This window comes from Schistocerca americana, chromosome 3 (assembly GCF_021461395.2).
Source record: "Schistocerca americana isolate TAMUIC-IGC-003095 chromosome 3, iqSchAmer2.1, whole genome shotgun sequence".
Taxonomy (NCBI): Eukaryota; Metazoa; Arthropoda; class Insecta; order Orthoptera; family Acrididae; genus Schistocerca; species Schistocerca americana.
This window is the reverse complement of record NC_060121.1, coordinates 151,081,068-151,100,057: the sequence shown is the minus strand read 5'-3', so window position 1 is coordinate 151,100,057 and position 18,990 is coordinate 151,081,068. Positions and strand designations below refer to the sequence as shown.

The 18,990-nt window shown below is 40.9% G+C and overlaps 1 protein-coding gene across 1 annotated transcript in view; it reads left to right on the top strand.

The window, feature by feature from the left end:
- Positions 1-18,599, top strand: part of LOC124605935 (ataxin-1-like) — a gene marked incomplete at its 5' end in the record, with an annotated part of 31,805 nt that extends 13,206 nt beyond the window's left edge. The window contains one exon of the mRNA XM_047137893.1: positions 13,921-18,599. Within this exon, the coding sequence (XP_046993849.1) occupies positions 13,921-14,394 (474 nt within the window). The remainder of the gene's footprint in view (positions 1-13,920) is intronic.
- Between the last annotated feature and the right edge of the window lie 391 nt (positions 18,600-18,990).

Genomic DNA, 18,990 nt, shown 5'->3' with positions numbered 1-18,990 from the left:
AACGCAAACCGTTCAGGAGTTATGACGATCTTATTTCATACAGTTCAATGACTGTCACCGTTTATGATCCAGCGTACACCAAACACAATTTCATAGGGACCTCTATTTTTCACTGCAAACTTTCCGAAATTCTTGCAGTAGCTTACTTAATCCTAAAATATCACAATAAATATGATCATTAACGAAATGGTAGGCTGTTCATCGCGAAGCTACAAGATGTGCAAGAATCAAATTTTTTTTTACCAAATAGTTTCTTTACAGTCGTTTGAGAAAAATTGCAGCTCAGTCGTTTACGAAGTGAAGCCAGCCAGCTAGCTTCTTTCTGCGCTGATTCATACACCGTTTCAGGAAGCGAGGTAGCCGTCACCCTCGCTTGCTAGCCAGCAGGCATGCGCATCATCTAGCAAACTTGCGGAGATCATTATCCCGCGTGAGGCAGGCTTCAGGCATAAATGAGCACACTTCAAGGAAAAGCAGGAACAGTTTTCCGAAAAATTAACCTGCACAAAGGAGACAGTCAGGACTGTCTTTCAGGACCAGAGCGGTTGGTTGGCTGCGAACGGCGTAATCCAATAAGGCGTCTCCGAAGTTCTACACTACTGGCCATTAAAAATGCTACACCACGAAGATGACGTGCTACAGACGCGAAATTTAACCGACTGGAAGAAATCCTGTGATATGCAAATGATTAGCTTTTCAGAGCATTCACACAAGGTTGGTGCCTGTGGCGACACCTACAACGTGCTGACATGAGGAAAGTTTCCAACCGATTTCTCATACACAAACAGCAGTTGACCGGCGTTGCCTGGTGAAACGTTGTTGTGATGCCCCGTGTAAGGAAGAGAAATGCGTACCACCACGTTTCCGACTTTGATAAAGGTCGGATTGTAGCCTATCGCAATTGCGGTTTATCGTATCGCGACATTGTTGCTCGCGTTGGTCGAGATCCAATGACTGTTAGCAGAATATGGAATCGGTGGGTTCAGGAGGGTAATACGGAACGCCGTGGTGGATCCCAACGGCCTCGTATCACTAGCAGTCGAGATGACAGGCATCTTATCCGCACGGCTGTAACGGATCGTGCAGCCACGTCTCGATTCCTGAGCTAACAGATGGGGACGTTTGCAAGACGACAACCATCTGCATGAACAGTTCGACGATGTTTCCAGCAGCATGGACTATCAGCTCGGAGACCGTGGCTGCGTTTACCCTTGACACTGCATAACAGACAGGAGCGCCTGCGATGGTGTACTCAACGACGAACCTGAGTGCACGAATGGCAAAATCCAGGTTCTGTTTACAGCATCATGATGGTCGCATCCATGTGTGGCCACATCGCAGTGAACGCACATTGGAAGCGTGTATTCGTCATCGCCATACTGGCGTATCACCCGGCGTGATGGTATGGCGTGCCATTGGTTACACGTCTCGGTCACCTCTTGTTCGCATTGACGGCCTTTCTGGATACAGAAAATGTTCGACTGCTGCCCTGGCGAGCACATTCTCCAGATCTCTCACCAATTGAAAACGTCCGGTCAATGGTGGCCAAGCAAGTGGCTCGTCACAATACGCCAGTCACTACTCTTGGTGAACTGTGGTATAGTGTTGAATCTGCATGGGCTGCTGTACCTGTACACGCCATCCAAGCTCTGTTTGACTCAATGCCCATGCATATCAAGGCCGTTATTACGGCCAGAGGTGGTTGTCCTGGGTACTGATTTCTCAGGATCTATGCACCCAAATTGCGTGAAAATGTAATCGCATGTCAGTTCTGGTATAATATATTTGTCGAATGAATACCCGTTTATCATCTGCATTTCTTCTTGGTGTAGCAATTTTAATGGCCAGTAGTGTATTTGTGGCGTAGAAGGCAATCTGGCATTCATTGATGGCATTCCTCTTTGTTGCGTGTGATATTGCCGTTCTCGGTTGGGAATGATGCGCAAGGTGAAATTAAACGCTGTGCCGTCACAAAACCGTAGCAGCTGCAAGTCCGCGTTCGCTCTCGAGTTCCTTGTGAGCAAAGACGGGCTCCCGCGCGCCACCTGGCGGCCCTGGGTAGGCAGGCAGGCAGGCAGGCGACCGTTTGTGCCATGGCGGGGCGCGCCGCCTCCGCCGCCACAGGCGGCTGCGTCTAATTCCGTCCGCGGCCGGGCCGAAAACAAAAGAAATCTCGCGCCGTGCATAAAATAAACATAATAGCGGATCTGCCCACTTGAAATAGTCCCTCCACTGCGGCCAGCTGCCGTCGCCAAAACATCTCTCTCTCTCTCTCTCTCTCTCTCCCTCTCCCTCTCCCTCTCCGCCCGCCTCTCGTGGTCGTGCGGTAGCGTTCTCGCTTCCCACGCCCGGGTTCCCGGGTTCGATTCCCGGCGGGGTCAGGGATTTTCTCTGCCTCGTGATGGCTGGGTGTTGTGTGCTGTCCTTAGGTTAGTTAGGTTTAAGTAGTTCTAAGTTCTAGGGGACTGATGACCATAGATGTTAAGTCCCATAGTGCTCAGAGCCATTTGAACCATCTCTCTCTCTCTCTCTCTCTCTCTCTCTCTCTCTCTCTCTCTACACCTCTTCTCTTCACGATATTCAGAAACTGTCGCCAGAGCCTACACTTCCATTGTCGCACTCTGAACCTCCATTAACGTCTTGTTACGACACAGGAATATCTGCAAGATGCGCTACAGTAACTACACTGACTGACGAAAGAAGTGTTATAATGCGGCTCAATTTCGTACACATACATAAAATCAGAGCCGCTTCGAGAACATTTTTTCACACAAGCTACATGTTATTTGCTCCGTCCCCATTCCCTCAGCCAGTAGTTGCCTTTCCTGCTCTTGGCAAGACTTTTAAAAATACTTCCTAATTAATTGAACGTGGAAATGGTTCTGTTTCTTTTACAGTTGTATGACATAGACATTTCTCTGTAGCAGAAATACATTTCTGCATCTCCTTCCGGTATTAAATGTTAATTTCTTGCAATACTATCTATTCTGTTTTACTTTAGAATTTTCAGTAGTTTCATAAACAGCATCATACAAGTGTTCAGTCTAGTGTGTAAGAGGCTCCAAGGCATCTGTTTGGTTTTCCCAATGGGTATCTCTGAGAAGTTTTACAGTCAGATTAAGTAAGCAGTGTACTGAAAAAATTGATGGCATCAGGACATGGTGGTGCTCCATCGTTCACAAAGTCTAATGACGTAGCTCCACGCGGAACAAAAGCTTCTCCAGGGTTAAGGTCCTTAATTCGTCTTGAACTCCAATATTTTTCCTTTTCACATTCGAACCATTATCATATCCTTGGCTTCTTATATTTTTCAAAGGCGTCTGCCGTCTTACCATCTCGGTTAGATATTCATCCGAAGCTGTATTGAGAAAACCTTGCTCTCCTGCCTGGAATGCCAAAGTTCCATCTCTTCTACCCCCGCCCCCCCCCCCTCCCAATAAAACGATGTTTCTGCAATTTTTGCACGGAGATTTAACAAATCTAGCAAAACGATATCGATGAAAAATATTGCACACAATAAATTAAGTGTGTAATAGCAGTAAATAAATTCTATAAACTGAACAATTGAAAGTAAAACAAAATCGATATCTTATTGATTATGGTACCTACTGTACATTTGTTTTAATATGGTGTACAATAAAGAACAGCTTTTATTTGCTCCTGATAAATTTTTAGTAGTGCATGAATTGTTAATTAGAAATAAAATGGGTTATAATGGAGACCTGCGAAAATACGCCTTTCCAGGAATTGGGTTTTTATTACAATTTTACTTTGCATTCCCTTCTTTTAGCGAAGCAAACTCATCGATTAAGTCATTGAAATCAAGTTTAGCTGCTGTATCGTAATCGACAAGATAGAGAGGCTGCTTTCACCCACATTCGACCTTAAGTAGTTTTTTATCAGTCTTTAATTGATTGGAACTGCGTTTTCGAAGCGCTGCAGTTACAGGCAGCCGAAACTTATTGGCACGAAAATTACTGGCTTGAGGGCAGGTAAGCTACACATCCCTCCACGTTTTTGCTCGCTTCCTTTGCCGTCGCAAAAATCGAAGTTTTCGGCCAAGTAGATATTTACTTCCGCACTCGCTCTCCGACCTCTGAAAATCTGCAAAACTGCAGCGAAGCAGCAGCAAGACCTCCGTTTTTGTGTACTGCCGCCATTTGGCTATAGTAATTTTTATTTTATTCAAAATGGTTCAAATGGCTCTGAGCACTATGGGACTCAACTGCTGTGGTCATAAGTCCCCTAGAACTTAGAACTACTTAAACCTAACTAACCTAAGGACATCACACACATCCATGCCCGAGGCCGGATTCGAACCTGCGACCGTAGCGGTCGCGCGGTTCCAGACTGTAGCGCCTTTAACCGCGCGGCCACTCCGGCCGGCTTTTATTTTATTGTTGTACGGTCCACATTCTGGTCTTAGGCCATTTTCTAGTACAAAAACCGGAATAAACAAGAGCAGTATAAATCACAAAAGAATTTCCGGACCATATAGCACAGCTGTTATATGAAACTGTTAATCAATAAACAGATATGCGACATACTAATGTGTGTGAACACCTGACATGGACATAGATGAAACGATCTTCAGAAGATCGCCTGAGAGATATCACAGTCTGGACAATGCAGTATGTGCTGTGTTAGGGAACAAGGTGGCTGAACTGTTTATTTTGCGTGTTAATTACATTATCTTTGCATACGCTGATACTGTGCGGACAGTGCATCGCTGCAGTCGATCGCGACTGTAAACAAACGAGAACGTAGTGTGAGGAGCTGTGCGAGGCAATAAGCCCTGGCTCTATCCCCCCCGAAGGGCTGCCATCCTATGCCCGCATTCTGTGCTTCCACGAAAGCTGAGCTGAGATAACGGCCACAAGGATAATTCATTCTTTTTGTTGTGATGAGAGTTGCATTCGAATCCCTATATGTGCCAGGATTAGTCTCTTCATTCAGAAAAAGAAAACAAGCAATGTACAACACACAGAGCAAATTGAAGTACACAAAACATATTTAGTCAGTTTAGTGAGTCACGGTTGCAGAATACTGACAAGCTATTTACGGAAGAATGTTAGAAATGGCTCTGAGCACTATGGGACTCAACTGCTGTGGTCATAAGTCCCCTAGAACTTAGAACTACTTAAACCTAACTAACCAAAGGACAGCACACAGCACCCAGCCATCACGAGGCAGAGAAAATCCCTGACCCCGCCGGGAATCGAACCCGGGCGTGGGAGGCGAGAACGCTACCGCACGAACACGAGATGCGGGCGAAGAATGTTAGAGTTGACTACAAATGGGTCATATAAAAGACGTTAGGATTTTAGTAATATTACAGCGTTTATAACACAGAAAAAGCAAATAAACGACAAAGAAAATGAAACGTACACTTCACAATTTGTGTGGCACATCTTATGAATCAGATACTATTTAGAGCTGAATTATCAGTTTTCTAGTGCTGCAAATGTAAGAGGACAGCATTTTCCTTTTAAAGAACGTGCTTGCTCTTACATCGCCTGCTCAGTTCCGACAAGCGATTGGAACCTTCGGTAGAAGAAATACGATTGGTCAGTAAGCATTTGCATTGCTACTGGCGGACGATGTACCTTCACTGAAGAACAGCCTGAAGCTCGCACACAGCGCAGTGATAGGTGAGGCGGGCGCCTAGGCAATGCTTTCGTGAATTTCTACTGAAATAATGAAATGTAAATCGCCATTCTCCCAATGCTAGTACATTACTGATACGTACTGCGGCTCGCCGATCGTTTAAACAAACACTGGCGACTTTAATAAAATTCAAGCAAATTTCACATCGAAACACGTACGCAGCTCAGAAAGGGCAAAATATAGTCTGTTTTTGCAGTTTCTGCCAAAGTGAATGTTGGAAATCAGTGCACGTTTTCTAAGTTGGCTCTCAAAAAAGTTACAATGAGAAAACAAGATGTAGATAACGTATCACCGGTTTAAAAATTAAAAAAAAAAAAATTCAACGGATCGGTGGACATCAATGTTTTCACTAAAGTGATTACCTTAAACCCTTGCCCGCATCTCGTGGTCGTGCGGTAGCGTTCTCGCTTCCCACGCCCGGGTTCCCGGGTTCGATTCCCGGCCGGGTCAGGGATTTTCTCTGCCTCGTGATGGCTGGGTGTTGTGTGCTGTCCTTAGGTTAGTTAGGTTTAAGTAGTTCTAAGTTCTAGGGGACTTATGACCACAGCAGTTGAGTCCCATAGTGCTCAGAGCCATTTTTTTGAACCTTAAACCCTTAAATCTAGAAGGCACTGAAATGAGCTGATGTGGCTGCCACGTTCACTTCGTTTAGTCACAGCACTGCCGTTTCGGTTTTTGATCAGGCCTCTTAAAATTCATACCGTATGTAAAAGAACATAAGCATGAGAAAAGTGCTACAAAACACGATTTACAGGAAACGTAAACGAGTTCATTCATCGTGATTTCAGCTCAGCAAAGCTGAGATGTGGCGTGTTTAAGCCATACCTTAGCACCATGAATCTTGGTAGGGAGTTTGTGTTGTCGAACAAACGCTCTTAGAAGAGCTTCGCTTCTGCAGTTAAATCGAAGTTCCTACAAAACTTAATTTAAATAAATATTGTTAATGTATGTCATATAATATAATGACTTGTAAATAATAGATTTGAGCTATCACTCGTCCTTGTTCATTGCAATGAACTGTGGATGAAACCCGACCAACAGGCAGTACATGCATTGATCAAAAATGATAGTGCAATGAGAATGGCCAGTTTTTAGCTGAAATCTAGATCTGCCAATAAAATTTAAAAAGGACGGCTGATAGCTGAAATCTATTATTTGCAAGTCAATATAACAGTCGCGTGCAACAGCGTTCTGATTGGAAGGCAACCTGATATAATGACAAAAGCCGTTTTCTTGTTTCGCGATGGTGAACTGCATCGGCTTTATTTACTTCATCTATTGATGACCGCCGACGTAGACATGTTCGCATAGTGACGCAAATTGTAATTATTTTTAGATCAGCAGTCAGGATACGTTCGGTGCGTTGGGCAAATTGTGGTATACGAGGACTGGGCGGAAAGTAATTCGAATTTGATGGCTGTTACTAGTTCTGGATGCAAGTGCCTTTATCTAATCTGTTTCTTCGCAGTGACGAGTACATATTCTAGCGTTTTGCGGCATGTACAGCGTCTTTCCTACAGCATTTCGTCAGATGCTTTGCAAATTTGCATCGCGGGTGAAAGCATGAAGCACTACTTCAGTCCCATTTTGTGTCACGATTGTGAGCTTTAAAATCTAGTTTGCACGATGGCAGTAGGCTGCACACACCTGCGCTACCGGCCACTGCGCATGCGCGCCGCGCGTTTGCGCAACTCGTTGGTGAAACCTATAAAAACTTTTGGCTGTTCCAACTTTGGCGACACTAGTTGCATGAGTTTTGAGGTTATGTGTGTTCGTAGAGTGTAGACAAACTAAAATATGAAGTGGGGAACGGAGAATAATGTTCGCTTTTTGGATATCTATGCTTTGCATAGGTGTTTGTGGGATTTCAGTGATCCTGATTACAAAAATAAGCAACATTTTGCTGCCGCTGAGACCGTCATGTGCGATCATAATAAAGATGGTCTGACAATATCTGAGCTGCAGGGCAAAATTTATTGAGATAGGAGCACGTATACAACTGAATTAAGAAAAATACAAACAAGTGTAATTCTAGCTGTGGCAATGCTCTTGTCAACAAGACTAAAATCCCATCGTTCGAGTTGGCCAACTCTTTGTTAAAGAATATTGTTCACAGGAGGGAAGGCTATACAAATTCAAGAAGCTGCATTCTTTATTCAATATTCATCCATTTAAAACGTCGCTGCAGTGCTCCCCATTCACATGTGTTAGAATTTTGAAATATTGCCACTGTACAGATCTGTCTTCAAGAGAGTAGTTTGCAAACCATTCTCTGCTTAATGCGGCCTGCTTCGAATAATTATTGTTGCTAATGTTAAGAATTACTGCTGTTAATATTAATAATTGTTGGTGTTCATGAAATAGCGTCATCACCAACTAAAACCGTGTCTTATAGCATGCCGAGTGTTCTCGATTGTAATGCACGCAATGTGATGTATAATTTCAGTTCTGGCGACAGTGCTTCATGCATTACAGAACCTTTATTCCTTATCGCATAATTAACTCTATTTAGAAGAAACGTGAACAGTTCCGGTGACATTCCAAGATAATTAAAAGAACTTCTGGGATCTTCCGTTATAAAGTATATCAGGAATGATGCTGAGCAAACGAGCTGACGTCTTTTCTTCATCCAGTCACGAATCGAATCACATTTCTTATTTTTTTCTTATGCACTGATTCCACGCAACAAACTTCAACTCCATCACATCTCGTGCGACGTGCAGCTGCCAAAACTTTCATTTCAGACACGACTCAGGAACCCAGAAAACGACGAAACTGAAGTATACACTGGTTTCGCCGTGTCTACAGTCAAATATGAAACCATTTGCGTGCAACTCGTTCCACGCAACGAGTGGCGCAACCCAATGTCGTCGTGTAAAATAGGCTTTAAAGTCAAGAACGGCGCAACCTGGCGCCGCTAACACTGAAAACACAGATACGTTGTGAGCACATCAGCAGAGATGTTATTGTTTATGCGCACTGCTTACTGCGCTCCCGTTCCTCAAATGCCAAGAAGGGGAGAATATGACGGCGAGTATATTCGAAATAGTGGAAGCGAAGACAGGAAAGCGACACCTTTTTTCCCCGTTACGCGACTAGCCACGTTGGCGCGGGTGCACGCCAGTAAGGTATGGCGGCCTTGCGCCGACCTCCGCTGGCTGCGGCGCGCCTCCCAAGGTCACGCGGCGCAAGCTGACCCGCGGGTTTCCTGGCCCGCCGTTCGCCGCGTCATCGCTATTTCGCGTGCAGCCAATACGCCGCGCCGTAGCGTAAAAACTAGCGCCAGGGATTTCAGCTGACCTCACTCCTACTTCCATCGCATGTACTCGTGAAGCCAGCTAGTTTCCCTCGAGTTATTTAAGTCATATCTACTGAACAGGAAGTAAAAAGTCTCTTCATATGCTTCAAGTGATTCAAAGGAGTTTGCCACTTCATCCAACTGGGGTGAAATTACATTAGGTGTTCCACAAGGTTCGATCATGGGTCCCCTCCTGTTCTTGATGTATGGTATTGACCTCCCTCTATATGTGAAACAAGATGCTGAACTGACACTGTTTGCTGATGATACAAGCATAATTATTAATCCAGTAAAAGAAAGTCCGATAGAAAATTATGCAAATAAGGTCTTTGGAAAAGTTATTAATTGGTTTTCTGCGAATGGGCTTGTTCTGAACTTTGAAAAAACACAGTACATCCAATTTTCTGCAGCAAAAAGTATAATTCCTTCAAAAAACATAACACATCAAAAGAAGTCAGAAGCCAGGGTAGAGCATACTAAGTTTTTGGGTGTACCAAAAAAATGGCTCTGAGCACTATGCGACGTAACTTCTGAGGTCATCAGCCGCCTAGAACTTAGAACTAATTAAACAGCACACACATCCATGCCCGAGGCAAGATTCTAACCTGCGACCGTAGCGGTCGCTCGGTTCCAGACTGTAGCGCCTAGAACCGCACGGCCACTGCGGCCGGCTTGGGTATACATATAGATGAGAATCTTAGTTGGAAATTTCATATTTTGGATCTCCTGCAGCGACTAGGTTCAGCAACTTTTGCAATCAGAATAACTGCCAATTTTGAGGATGTATAAATTAGTAAGCTAACATACTTTGCGTACTTCCACTCTCTGATGTCACACGGAATAATATTCTGGGGCTACTCAACACTTAGGCAAAAGATATTCACTGCTCAAAAGAAAGTTGTTAGAATAATGTGTGGGGAATAGTCGCACATCTTGTACGCATCTGTTTAAAAGGTTAGGAATTCCTACAAGTACTTCACAGTACATTTACTCAGTAATGAAATTTTTTCTCAACAACATGGACCAGTTTAAAATCAACAGCGGCATTCATGATTACAATACGAGAAAAAAGAAAGATCTAACTATCCTTAACTTACCTGTGGCACAGAAAGGGGCAAAATATGCTTCTATAAAACTTTTTGATAAATTACCAGATGAAATAAAATATCTGACAGACAGCAGTAGTAGTTTCAAAAACAAATTGAAATCATACTTCCGTGACAACTCCTTCTATACCATAGATGAATTCTTGAATACGAGTAAATAAATCTGGAGATACAGGGTGTTTCAAAAATGACCGGTATATTTGAAACGGCAATAAAAACTAAACGAGCAGCGATAGAAATACACCGTTTGTTGCAAAATGCTTGGGACAACAGTACATTTCCAGGCAGACAAACTTTCGAAATTACAGTAGTTACAATTTTCAACAACAGATGGCGCTGCGGTCTGGGAAACTCTCTAGTACGATATTTTCCACATATCCACCATGCGTAGCAATAATATGGCGTAGTCTCTGAATGAAATTACCCGAAACCTTTGACAACGTGTCTAGCGGAATGGCTTCACATGCAGATGAGATGTACTGCTTCAGCTGTTCAATTGTTTCTGGATTCTGGCGGTACACCTGGTCTTTCAAGTGTCCCCACAGAAAGAAGTCACAGGAGTTCATGTCTGGCGACTAGGGAGGCCAATCCACGCCGCCTCCTGTATGTTTCGGATAGTCCAAAGCAATCACACGATCATCGAAATATTCATTCAGGAAATTAAAGACGTCGGCCGTGCGATGTGGCCGGGCACCATCTTGCATAAACCACGAGGTGTTCGCAGTGTCGTCTAAGGCAGTTTGTACCGCCACAAATTCACGAAGAATGTCCAGATAGCGTGATGCAGTAATCGTTTCGGATCTGAAAAATGGGCCAATGATTCGTTTGGAAGAAATGGCGGCCCAGACCAGTACTTTTTGAGGATGCAGGGACGATGGGACTGCAACATGGGGCTTTTTGGTTCCCCATATGCGCCAGTTCTGTTTATTGACGAAGCCGTCCAGGTAAAAATAAGCTTCGTCAGTAAACCAAATGCTGCCCACATGCGTATCGCTGTCATCAATCCTGTGCACTATATCGTTAGCGAATGTCTCTCGTGCAGCAATGGTAGTGGCGTTGAGGGGTTGCCGCGTTTGAATTTTGTATGGATAGAGGTGTAAACTCTGGCGCATGAGACGATACGTGGACGTTGGCGTCATTTGGACCGCAGCTGCGACACGGCGAACGGAAACCCGAGGCCGCTGTTGGATCACCTGCTGCACTAGCTGCGCGTTGCCCTCTGTGGTTGCCGTACGCGGTCGCCCTACCTTTCCAGCACGTTCATATGTCACGTTCCCAGTCCGTTGAAATTTTTCAAACAGATCCTTTATTGTATCGCTTTTCGGTCCTTTGGTTACATTAAACCTCCGTTGAAAACTTCGTATTGTTGCAACAACACTGTGTTCTAGGCGGTGGAATTCCAACACCAGAAAAATCCTCTGTTCTAAGGGATAGACCATGTTGTCTACAGCACACTTGCACGTTGTGAACAGCACACGCTTACAGCAGAAAGACGACGTACAGAATGGCGCACCCACAGACTGAGTTGTCTTCTATATCTTTCACATCACTTGCAGCGCCATCTGTTGTTGAAAACTGTAACTACTGTAATTTCGAAAGTTTGTCCACCTGAAAATGTACTGTTGTCCCAAGCATATTGTAACAAACGGTGTATTTCTATCGCTGCTCGTTTAGTTTTTATTGCCGTTTCAAATATACCGGTCATTTTTGAAACACCCTGTATAATACATGTATTTTGTGCCATTTAAGGGAATGAGATAGATAATAGAAATATTTAGGTATAACACTACAATGTAAACAAAAAAAAGAAAACTTGTTTCCTGTGCGCATTTCTTGTGCATTTGACACGTTACACATCATAACTGTTTTTCCGTGCTGTAGATCAATGGAGCACGTAACTAACTAACTATTCTTTTGCTTCGAATATGTACCAGGGCCGCATTTAAGACCCTTTTACACTAGCGATTTTTTTTTGTCTCAGTCAACTACTCGTGACAAGCGAGTTTACCGTAGCACCCCTACCATTTTAGTGCTGGAGTGAGTCTCGACCTGGACGTCGCATCGGTGTCACAGTTGCATGTACTATGGGTGTTGACTGTTGTACAGTTCGCCACCCGATCGGTGCAAATTAGGTTACGAGGAACAATCCTTTTTACGAGAAAATCGAAGTACAGTAACAGAATCTAGGAACAAGCAATGACAGTAGAGTTTATTAATGACCGGAGAAAAGTTCATAGTGGATGGTCTTGATAAAGGTCATACGGTAAACTCTCCACAATCCTGAGAACTGAAAGAACAGGAAACATCAACATAATTATCCTCTTGAGAAGACGTATACTTACAAACACGTCTAACAAATAACATGAAAATTATTTTTCTCGTTAAACAGATCTGAATTTTCACGTTGAAACAATTAGTATTATAAACGTTTATTTATTTGCGCTTTTATTTATGCACAGCGAAGCTTTTTTTTCTCCAGAAGTTGTAAAACGTAAATACCATTTTGTTTTCAGATATTTCGTCTTTTTTGTGGGAGAACGCTAGTAGGAAAAATACCAGGCCCTCACACAGTCTTTGCGCTCACGAAAACGAAGTGACATATAAAATAAATATTAAAATTACATGAAGCTCATTACTATAGTAGGTGAGAATAAGTTAACTTACGATGTTAGCAGGCGATGCCACAGTGTACTGTTTCTGTGCATGCACCCACTCTTGGCTAGATCGCTTGATCACTGACATCACTGTCCCACTTGTGAAGTGGTTCGTGGCTGGTTTACATTCAAGCACATAACATGCACCCACAGTGAGTAGTCGATTTCGATCAGAAAGCTGATTGGATAAGTTCGTTACACGCTGCCCAGGAGCCTGCACCAGAAAAATGTAAAATAGGAAAATTATTTCTCATAATATTGTGATACGGTGCCTTATACAGTAGTAGAGGTTGTAGATGTAATTATTTTGTATGAACTTATTCAGATGAATTTTTCAGTGGAAAGCTGATATGAATTGAATCGGCATTCATCTCTCAAACCCACGCACCCCTCACATCAAATCCCCAGTGGTGTGTGGTCAAATGTGTGGTTGGTGAGATCGTAAAAAATTTAGAAGAATAGTCAGTGGTATTCTGCCAGTTTGAAATTGCATTAAAAGTTGCTTCATTAGTGCAAAGTGCAGATGCAAACCAAGTAGACAATATGATTATGTGAAACATCCATTTTAATGCCAATTGTTTGGGAAAGTAATGTATTTGAATTAAATATAAATAAATATACTTGGTTGTTATATTTCTTTTATTATGTTGCATTTGTCTAACAAAAGTTTCTTATACAATATGTTAATTTAAGTTACCAGTTTTAAATTCCAGCGCAGCAGTTCCTTCCACTTTAGCACTACAAAGCATACAAAAAATGATGCATTTTGACGAGATCTGTAATGCGATATATCACTGAAACTGCATATTTTGTAATACATAAGAATTAATATGTAAACCAGCAGATATGGTGTATTACCTTTACCAACACTGATACTGGCATGGCGGCTGCTCGGTTTGCTCAAGTTGGCAATCAGAGTGCAGGACTCATGACCAAGGTGACACTGACTGATTTAACTCATGCTGGTATCACTCTCACCAATTTAAGTTGTGATATTAGGTCCAAATCTAATCACAACCTGAGTCATGTGTCCTGTACTCTGATTAGCTGACTATGTTACGTATCCTGTGCTGTGACTGGTTGACAGAAGTAAACCAAGCAGACACCATGTTGATTTCAGAGTTTGTGAAGCTAACATACCACCAACAACTTCCACTGTATGTGTATGCTGAAGTATTGTATCTTTTATCTGCAGGTTGAGTACGAATGCCCAGTGGAACAACCATTCTTTGTATACGGACAAGGTTGGGCATCGTGTTCTCCAGAGAGAACTATGCAGCGTTACGGGCTCAAATGTCATCGCCTTCAAGTTGGAGATGTTTGCATATCTCTAACACCACGGAGTCCATCACACCATTCCCAGCAACATAAGAAGCAGCAACAGCATCAGCAACAGCAACACCATCAACAACAAATGCAACTGCAACAGCAGCAGTTGCAGCAGAGACAGCACCAGCAACAACAGCAGCAGCAACAGCAGCAGCAGCAGCAGCAGCAACAACAACAACAGCAGCAGCAGCAACAACAACAACAACAACAGCAACATCAGCAACAACACATTCAGCAACTGCATCAACAACAATCACATCCTAGGAAAAGACGGTGGTCAGCACCAGATCAGTTTCATGAAGACAATCCTCCAAAGTTTCAACAACGGACAAAGGAATGATTTATCCAGCTTAACTGTCTGTTAGTATCTGTCACACTATTTTGAAGTGGATATGCAGGCTTGAAGTGATAATAAAAGCCAAACAGCATTCATGGTGCTTGACGTAAAATGTACTTTTCCATATTGTAGTGGTGCCATGGTATCACTGATTTGCAATACTTGTGTTAAAACAAGAAGGATTGAAGGAAATGAAGATTTCAAATGAGATATTTTATGTTGTGGTTCACATTTGTAAAAGAAATGTTGTTGGACCAGAAAATGACAGCTTTTATGTGTTGGCTGTGTCAGTGTAGTGTTTTCAATTGGCATTTGTGCACAAAGTTTACTGCAGAGCTTCTGAACTGCATGTGTGTACTAGGTGCTGTGATACAAGATTACTCTATATTAAGAAATATTGTACATTTAAGAGATAAAACAAACTGATAATAGAACACTGCACAACCGAACTAAAATAATTTGAAAGTGTTGACTTGTTTGTTCACATTTGCAGAAGAAGTCACTGAAAGTGATTGATGATCCATTGAGGACACCAGAAAAGGTGTTGTGCAGTGTGTGTCTTGGTAGCCATTTCACGTTTTGAGAATGTGCTTCTCCATATGTGTATTTTTCAATTAGCTGTAGCTTGCCTGTCCTTTAAGACTGCTGTGATAATGTCTCAAATTTTGACAGAGGGGTGTGCTCATTATCTCATTTGAAAACAAAGCGTATTCTTTTGTCTCATTCTTCATACTTCGTATATTCTGGTGGTGAGAATGGTGCTACAGATTTTTATATGAGAACATACAAAATAACTGATTAACTAAATTTCTTTACATCATTAGTTAATTGTGGAATGATGTGAAGTTATCTGTTGTGGAAGTGCCTCAGTAAACACACAGGGAATTTGTTAGGAAATGTACCAGATTGATTCAGACATGAGTTTTAAACCATTCCGCGAATTTTACCACAGACATCTACAGTGCTGAAAGAAAGATTATATTTTTCCTGTGACACGTTTTCAACTATAAATTATATGAGATATGGGTCCAGCTGGTGTATCTGACGTTATTTGTAGTGACTTTGTCTTTCTCACTTATTTAAGTGGAAATTTTCTGAGTGGAGTCTTGCAGCTCTTAAGATCTTCTCATTTCAGTACCAGCAAATCTTATGCATTGGCTAAAACATATTATTTATTTTAAAAAAGGAATTGTGTGCAGTCACTAGACAGATTTGCAATTTTATGCTGGATGTGGACGTATTTGTCAACAGTTTGTCATTATGCTCCATGGTTAATTTCTAATGAAAAGGATAAATACAAATCATAATTCCAATGTCTACCACAAAGTAGGACAGAAAGTCGCTGAATGTTATTCCAACAAATAAATGCACATAACTCCATTTATGGCCTTATTATGTGGGAATTGCTCATTTTCCTTCATTTGTACAACGACAATCATGTGGCTGCCACATAACAAAGACAATGTATGCAACTGAGATGTCCCGTTGTACCTCACAGGGTGACACATGAAATGATGAACCATTTCTGTGTGTTTAGCTTTAACTGTTGTCATGAGTATCAAGTTACATATTGCATAAATGTACAAATTCCACAAACCTTTACACACAGAAACATTGCAGTTTTGGTGTTTATGAAGACCACATTCATTATGAACATTGTTTTGTCCCAATTTTGTCCAGTTTGGATAAAAATAATCCAAAAACTATGCGTTTTATCTTGCAATCATAACCATTTGTTAAGTTGTTTTTTCTGCATTTTCCACCTGTCATTGTCCTCATTATTATGGTGGAAACAGACCTTGTCAGGAAACTTTATCGACAATATTTTCTTTATGGTGTAATTCGGGAACAAATAGCAATTTCTGTCAATATGTGAGAGATTTTGCCATACTCTTTTATATTTGCATAAATTAACAGTAGTACAAAATGTTTGATGAGTAAAGTGATGGAACATTCAAATTTCAGTGGAGACCCTTCAAGTAAACTTGTCAGACCTGTCTTGTTGTATAATCTCACTGATTCCATTTCAATAAATGAGAAACATACTTCCACTTTAACACTTTTTCCTCATTTCTGTTGAAAAGTGTGCCATGTTTACAGTGAAAGTGAATTAGCTAGAAACTGAGGTACTTATTTTTACTACATTTCAACTACAAGGTATCATTTACAGCCACCTGTATGAAAAGTTCTGTGCCACCATTTAGGATGACTTTCCAGACACGAATTGTAGTATCAGAGTAACTTAAACAAACTGTTTCCATTATAGAGACCAGAAAATTGAAACCTTTGGGTTCAGAATTTTTTGTGCCATCCTGCACCATTCACCTGAACTGCTGGTTAATGTGGAACTGTCTCTTAATGTGAACAACTATATTATTTTGCTCAGTGATAATCTAAATACAGGCAGGGCTGACAGCACAGTGCAAATAATGTTACATGCTATGGAAAACAAGTAAATGTACATTATAAAGCTGTTTTGTCATCGTCAACTGGTCAGAAAGTTGCCATAAAATAGTATTTTGAAATATGTGAAGGGTGTTGGAAATCGGCATTGTCTAATTGAATTGTCAATAATTTTGCATTGCTCTATTTCCATAGTTTTTCTGAAAAAAACTGCATAACTTTCATATTTACTAGTCAAGAGAGATGAGAGATGAGATACAGTCCATTAGCATTGTCAAAATGTTCCTAAAAACAAACATGATGTAATTTTGTCCCATTATGTGGTCGTAATGTTTGAAGAAATTTTTAACTTCCAATATTCAAGGAAGAGCTTTATTGTAGTACATTATGACCTAACATGGAGCTGGTAATGGTCATTACCATTTATAATGGATTTACAGATGCTATGTGAAGTCTGTGAGAAGGAAGGTATTTTTACATTAATGTGGTAATATTGAGGAGATGCAGTTTCATTTAAAAACTTGTATGCAAAATTTATCTGGTGTAAGAATATTAAAATCTGGTACCTGTCACTGTTAGTAAATGTAGTCCAAAGAAATGTGTAGAAATTCTATTCAACTGGTCCTCTCTTGTATGTTGTAGTTTATTGTACAAAAATAAGTATGTCAATCAAAATAAGCCTCCTGTTATTATTTTATATTCCGTACTTACAATACGGTGTTCATTTTCTTTTCTTCCTTGTTTTTTTCTTTTCTTTCACCATCCATAATTACATAGTTTGACCAACAGTGAAAGTGGTGTAATATGCAAAAGTAAATATTTGATTTACATACGAATTAAAGAACTAAGAACTATGAATTGCATCAAATACACACTCTTTTTAAATATTAATAAACATATGCATGATTATGAAAGAATAACATCAAGAAGCTGTAAAAATATGTCTCCATTTACTTCATTATTCTGACACCTATGACAACAAAGCATCAGATGTGATATTGTAAACTTGTCCACCTTATTATCAAATCAAGTAACCTGAATTGTGCCATACTTTGTGCCAGGTAAATATGTTTCTGAAAGATTGAATTTATAGCTTGTGTGCCAGATGCCTATTTCCCGATTTAGTTCTTTCTGTCGAGACATGGTTCACATACAAAAATTTCAGATTACCTCACAATTGCACATTCGTGTTCCTAAGTACAGACTTCTGTAACAGAAAGAGGCCATTGGATTTTGTTGCTAAGAGTGCATAGTTTTACCTATATAAAAACTTGCAAAAATACATGAATCCAGATCTAAACCATGTTACAAATAAAAGTATAATGCATATTTTAAAACCTGTATTTTGTTAAAAGAAGTGAATAACTATAGTATCGTACCATAATTAAAATATTCATTCTGTAATCATGGTATTGTTTAATGAAAATGTTAATGTTAAAAGAGATGTTAATTATACTTTAAGCAAAGATCTCTGTTGTCAAATATGTTAAAGCTGACAATCGTGGAATCTGTTAATCTTTATAGTTTGATAATGTGTTATGTGTGAAAGTTGAATTTTTATACAGAGAATGAAAGTGCCTTGTATATACTTCATGCCCAGTGTTTCCAGTGTAATATTGTATTGTTGAATGGATTTAGACATGTAAATATTCATGTGTGTATGTTCAAGCCAGCATGGGTTTGTATATTCTTGTGTGAGTGTGAATCGAGAGGAGGGTATATGGCCCTGGACCCTCTTTATTTTGTGTTCCTCTCTTACCCTGTGTGTGTGTGTGTGTGTGTGTGTGTGTGTGTGTGTGTGTGTGTGTGTGTGTGTGTGTGTGTGTGTGGGTGGGTGGGTGGGTGAGTGCGCTTGTTGTGGAACACACCCATGTACTTGTTGGGTGTGTGAGATGTGGTTATAGATATTTTTGCTTTCATGCTTTTATATGAATATCTGTGTTAGTTGCTTGAATGTGTTACTGGACATGCATGAATATACTTATTTGTATACACAAATGTCTGTACATTGAGAATATAGCAGCAACATTTAAATTTTATAGTGCCATGTTTTTCTTTTCTATACCTTGTCAGTTATATGTTAATTTTATTTTCCATCAAGCTGCTGTTAATAAAATAAGACGTAAATGTTAAACCTGTGTATATATCTTCTGTCCACAACCACACCAACCTATCAAAATACTACCTTAGTACTTG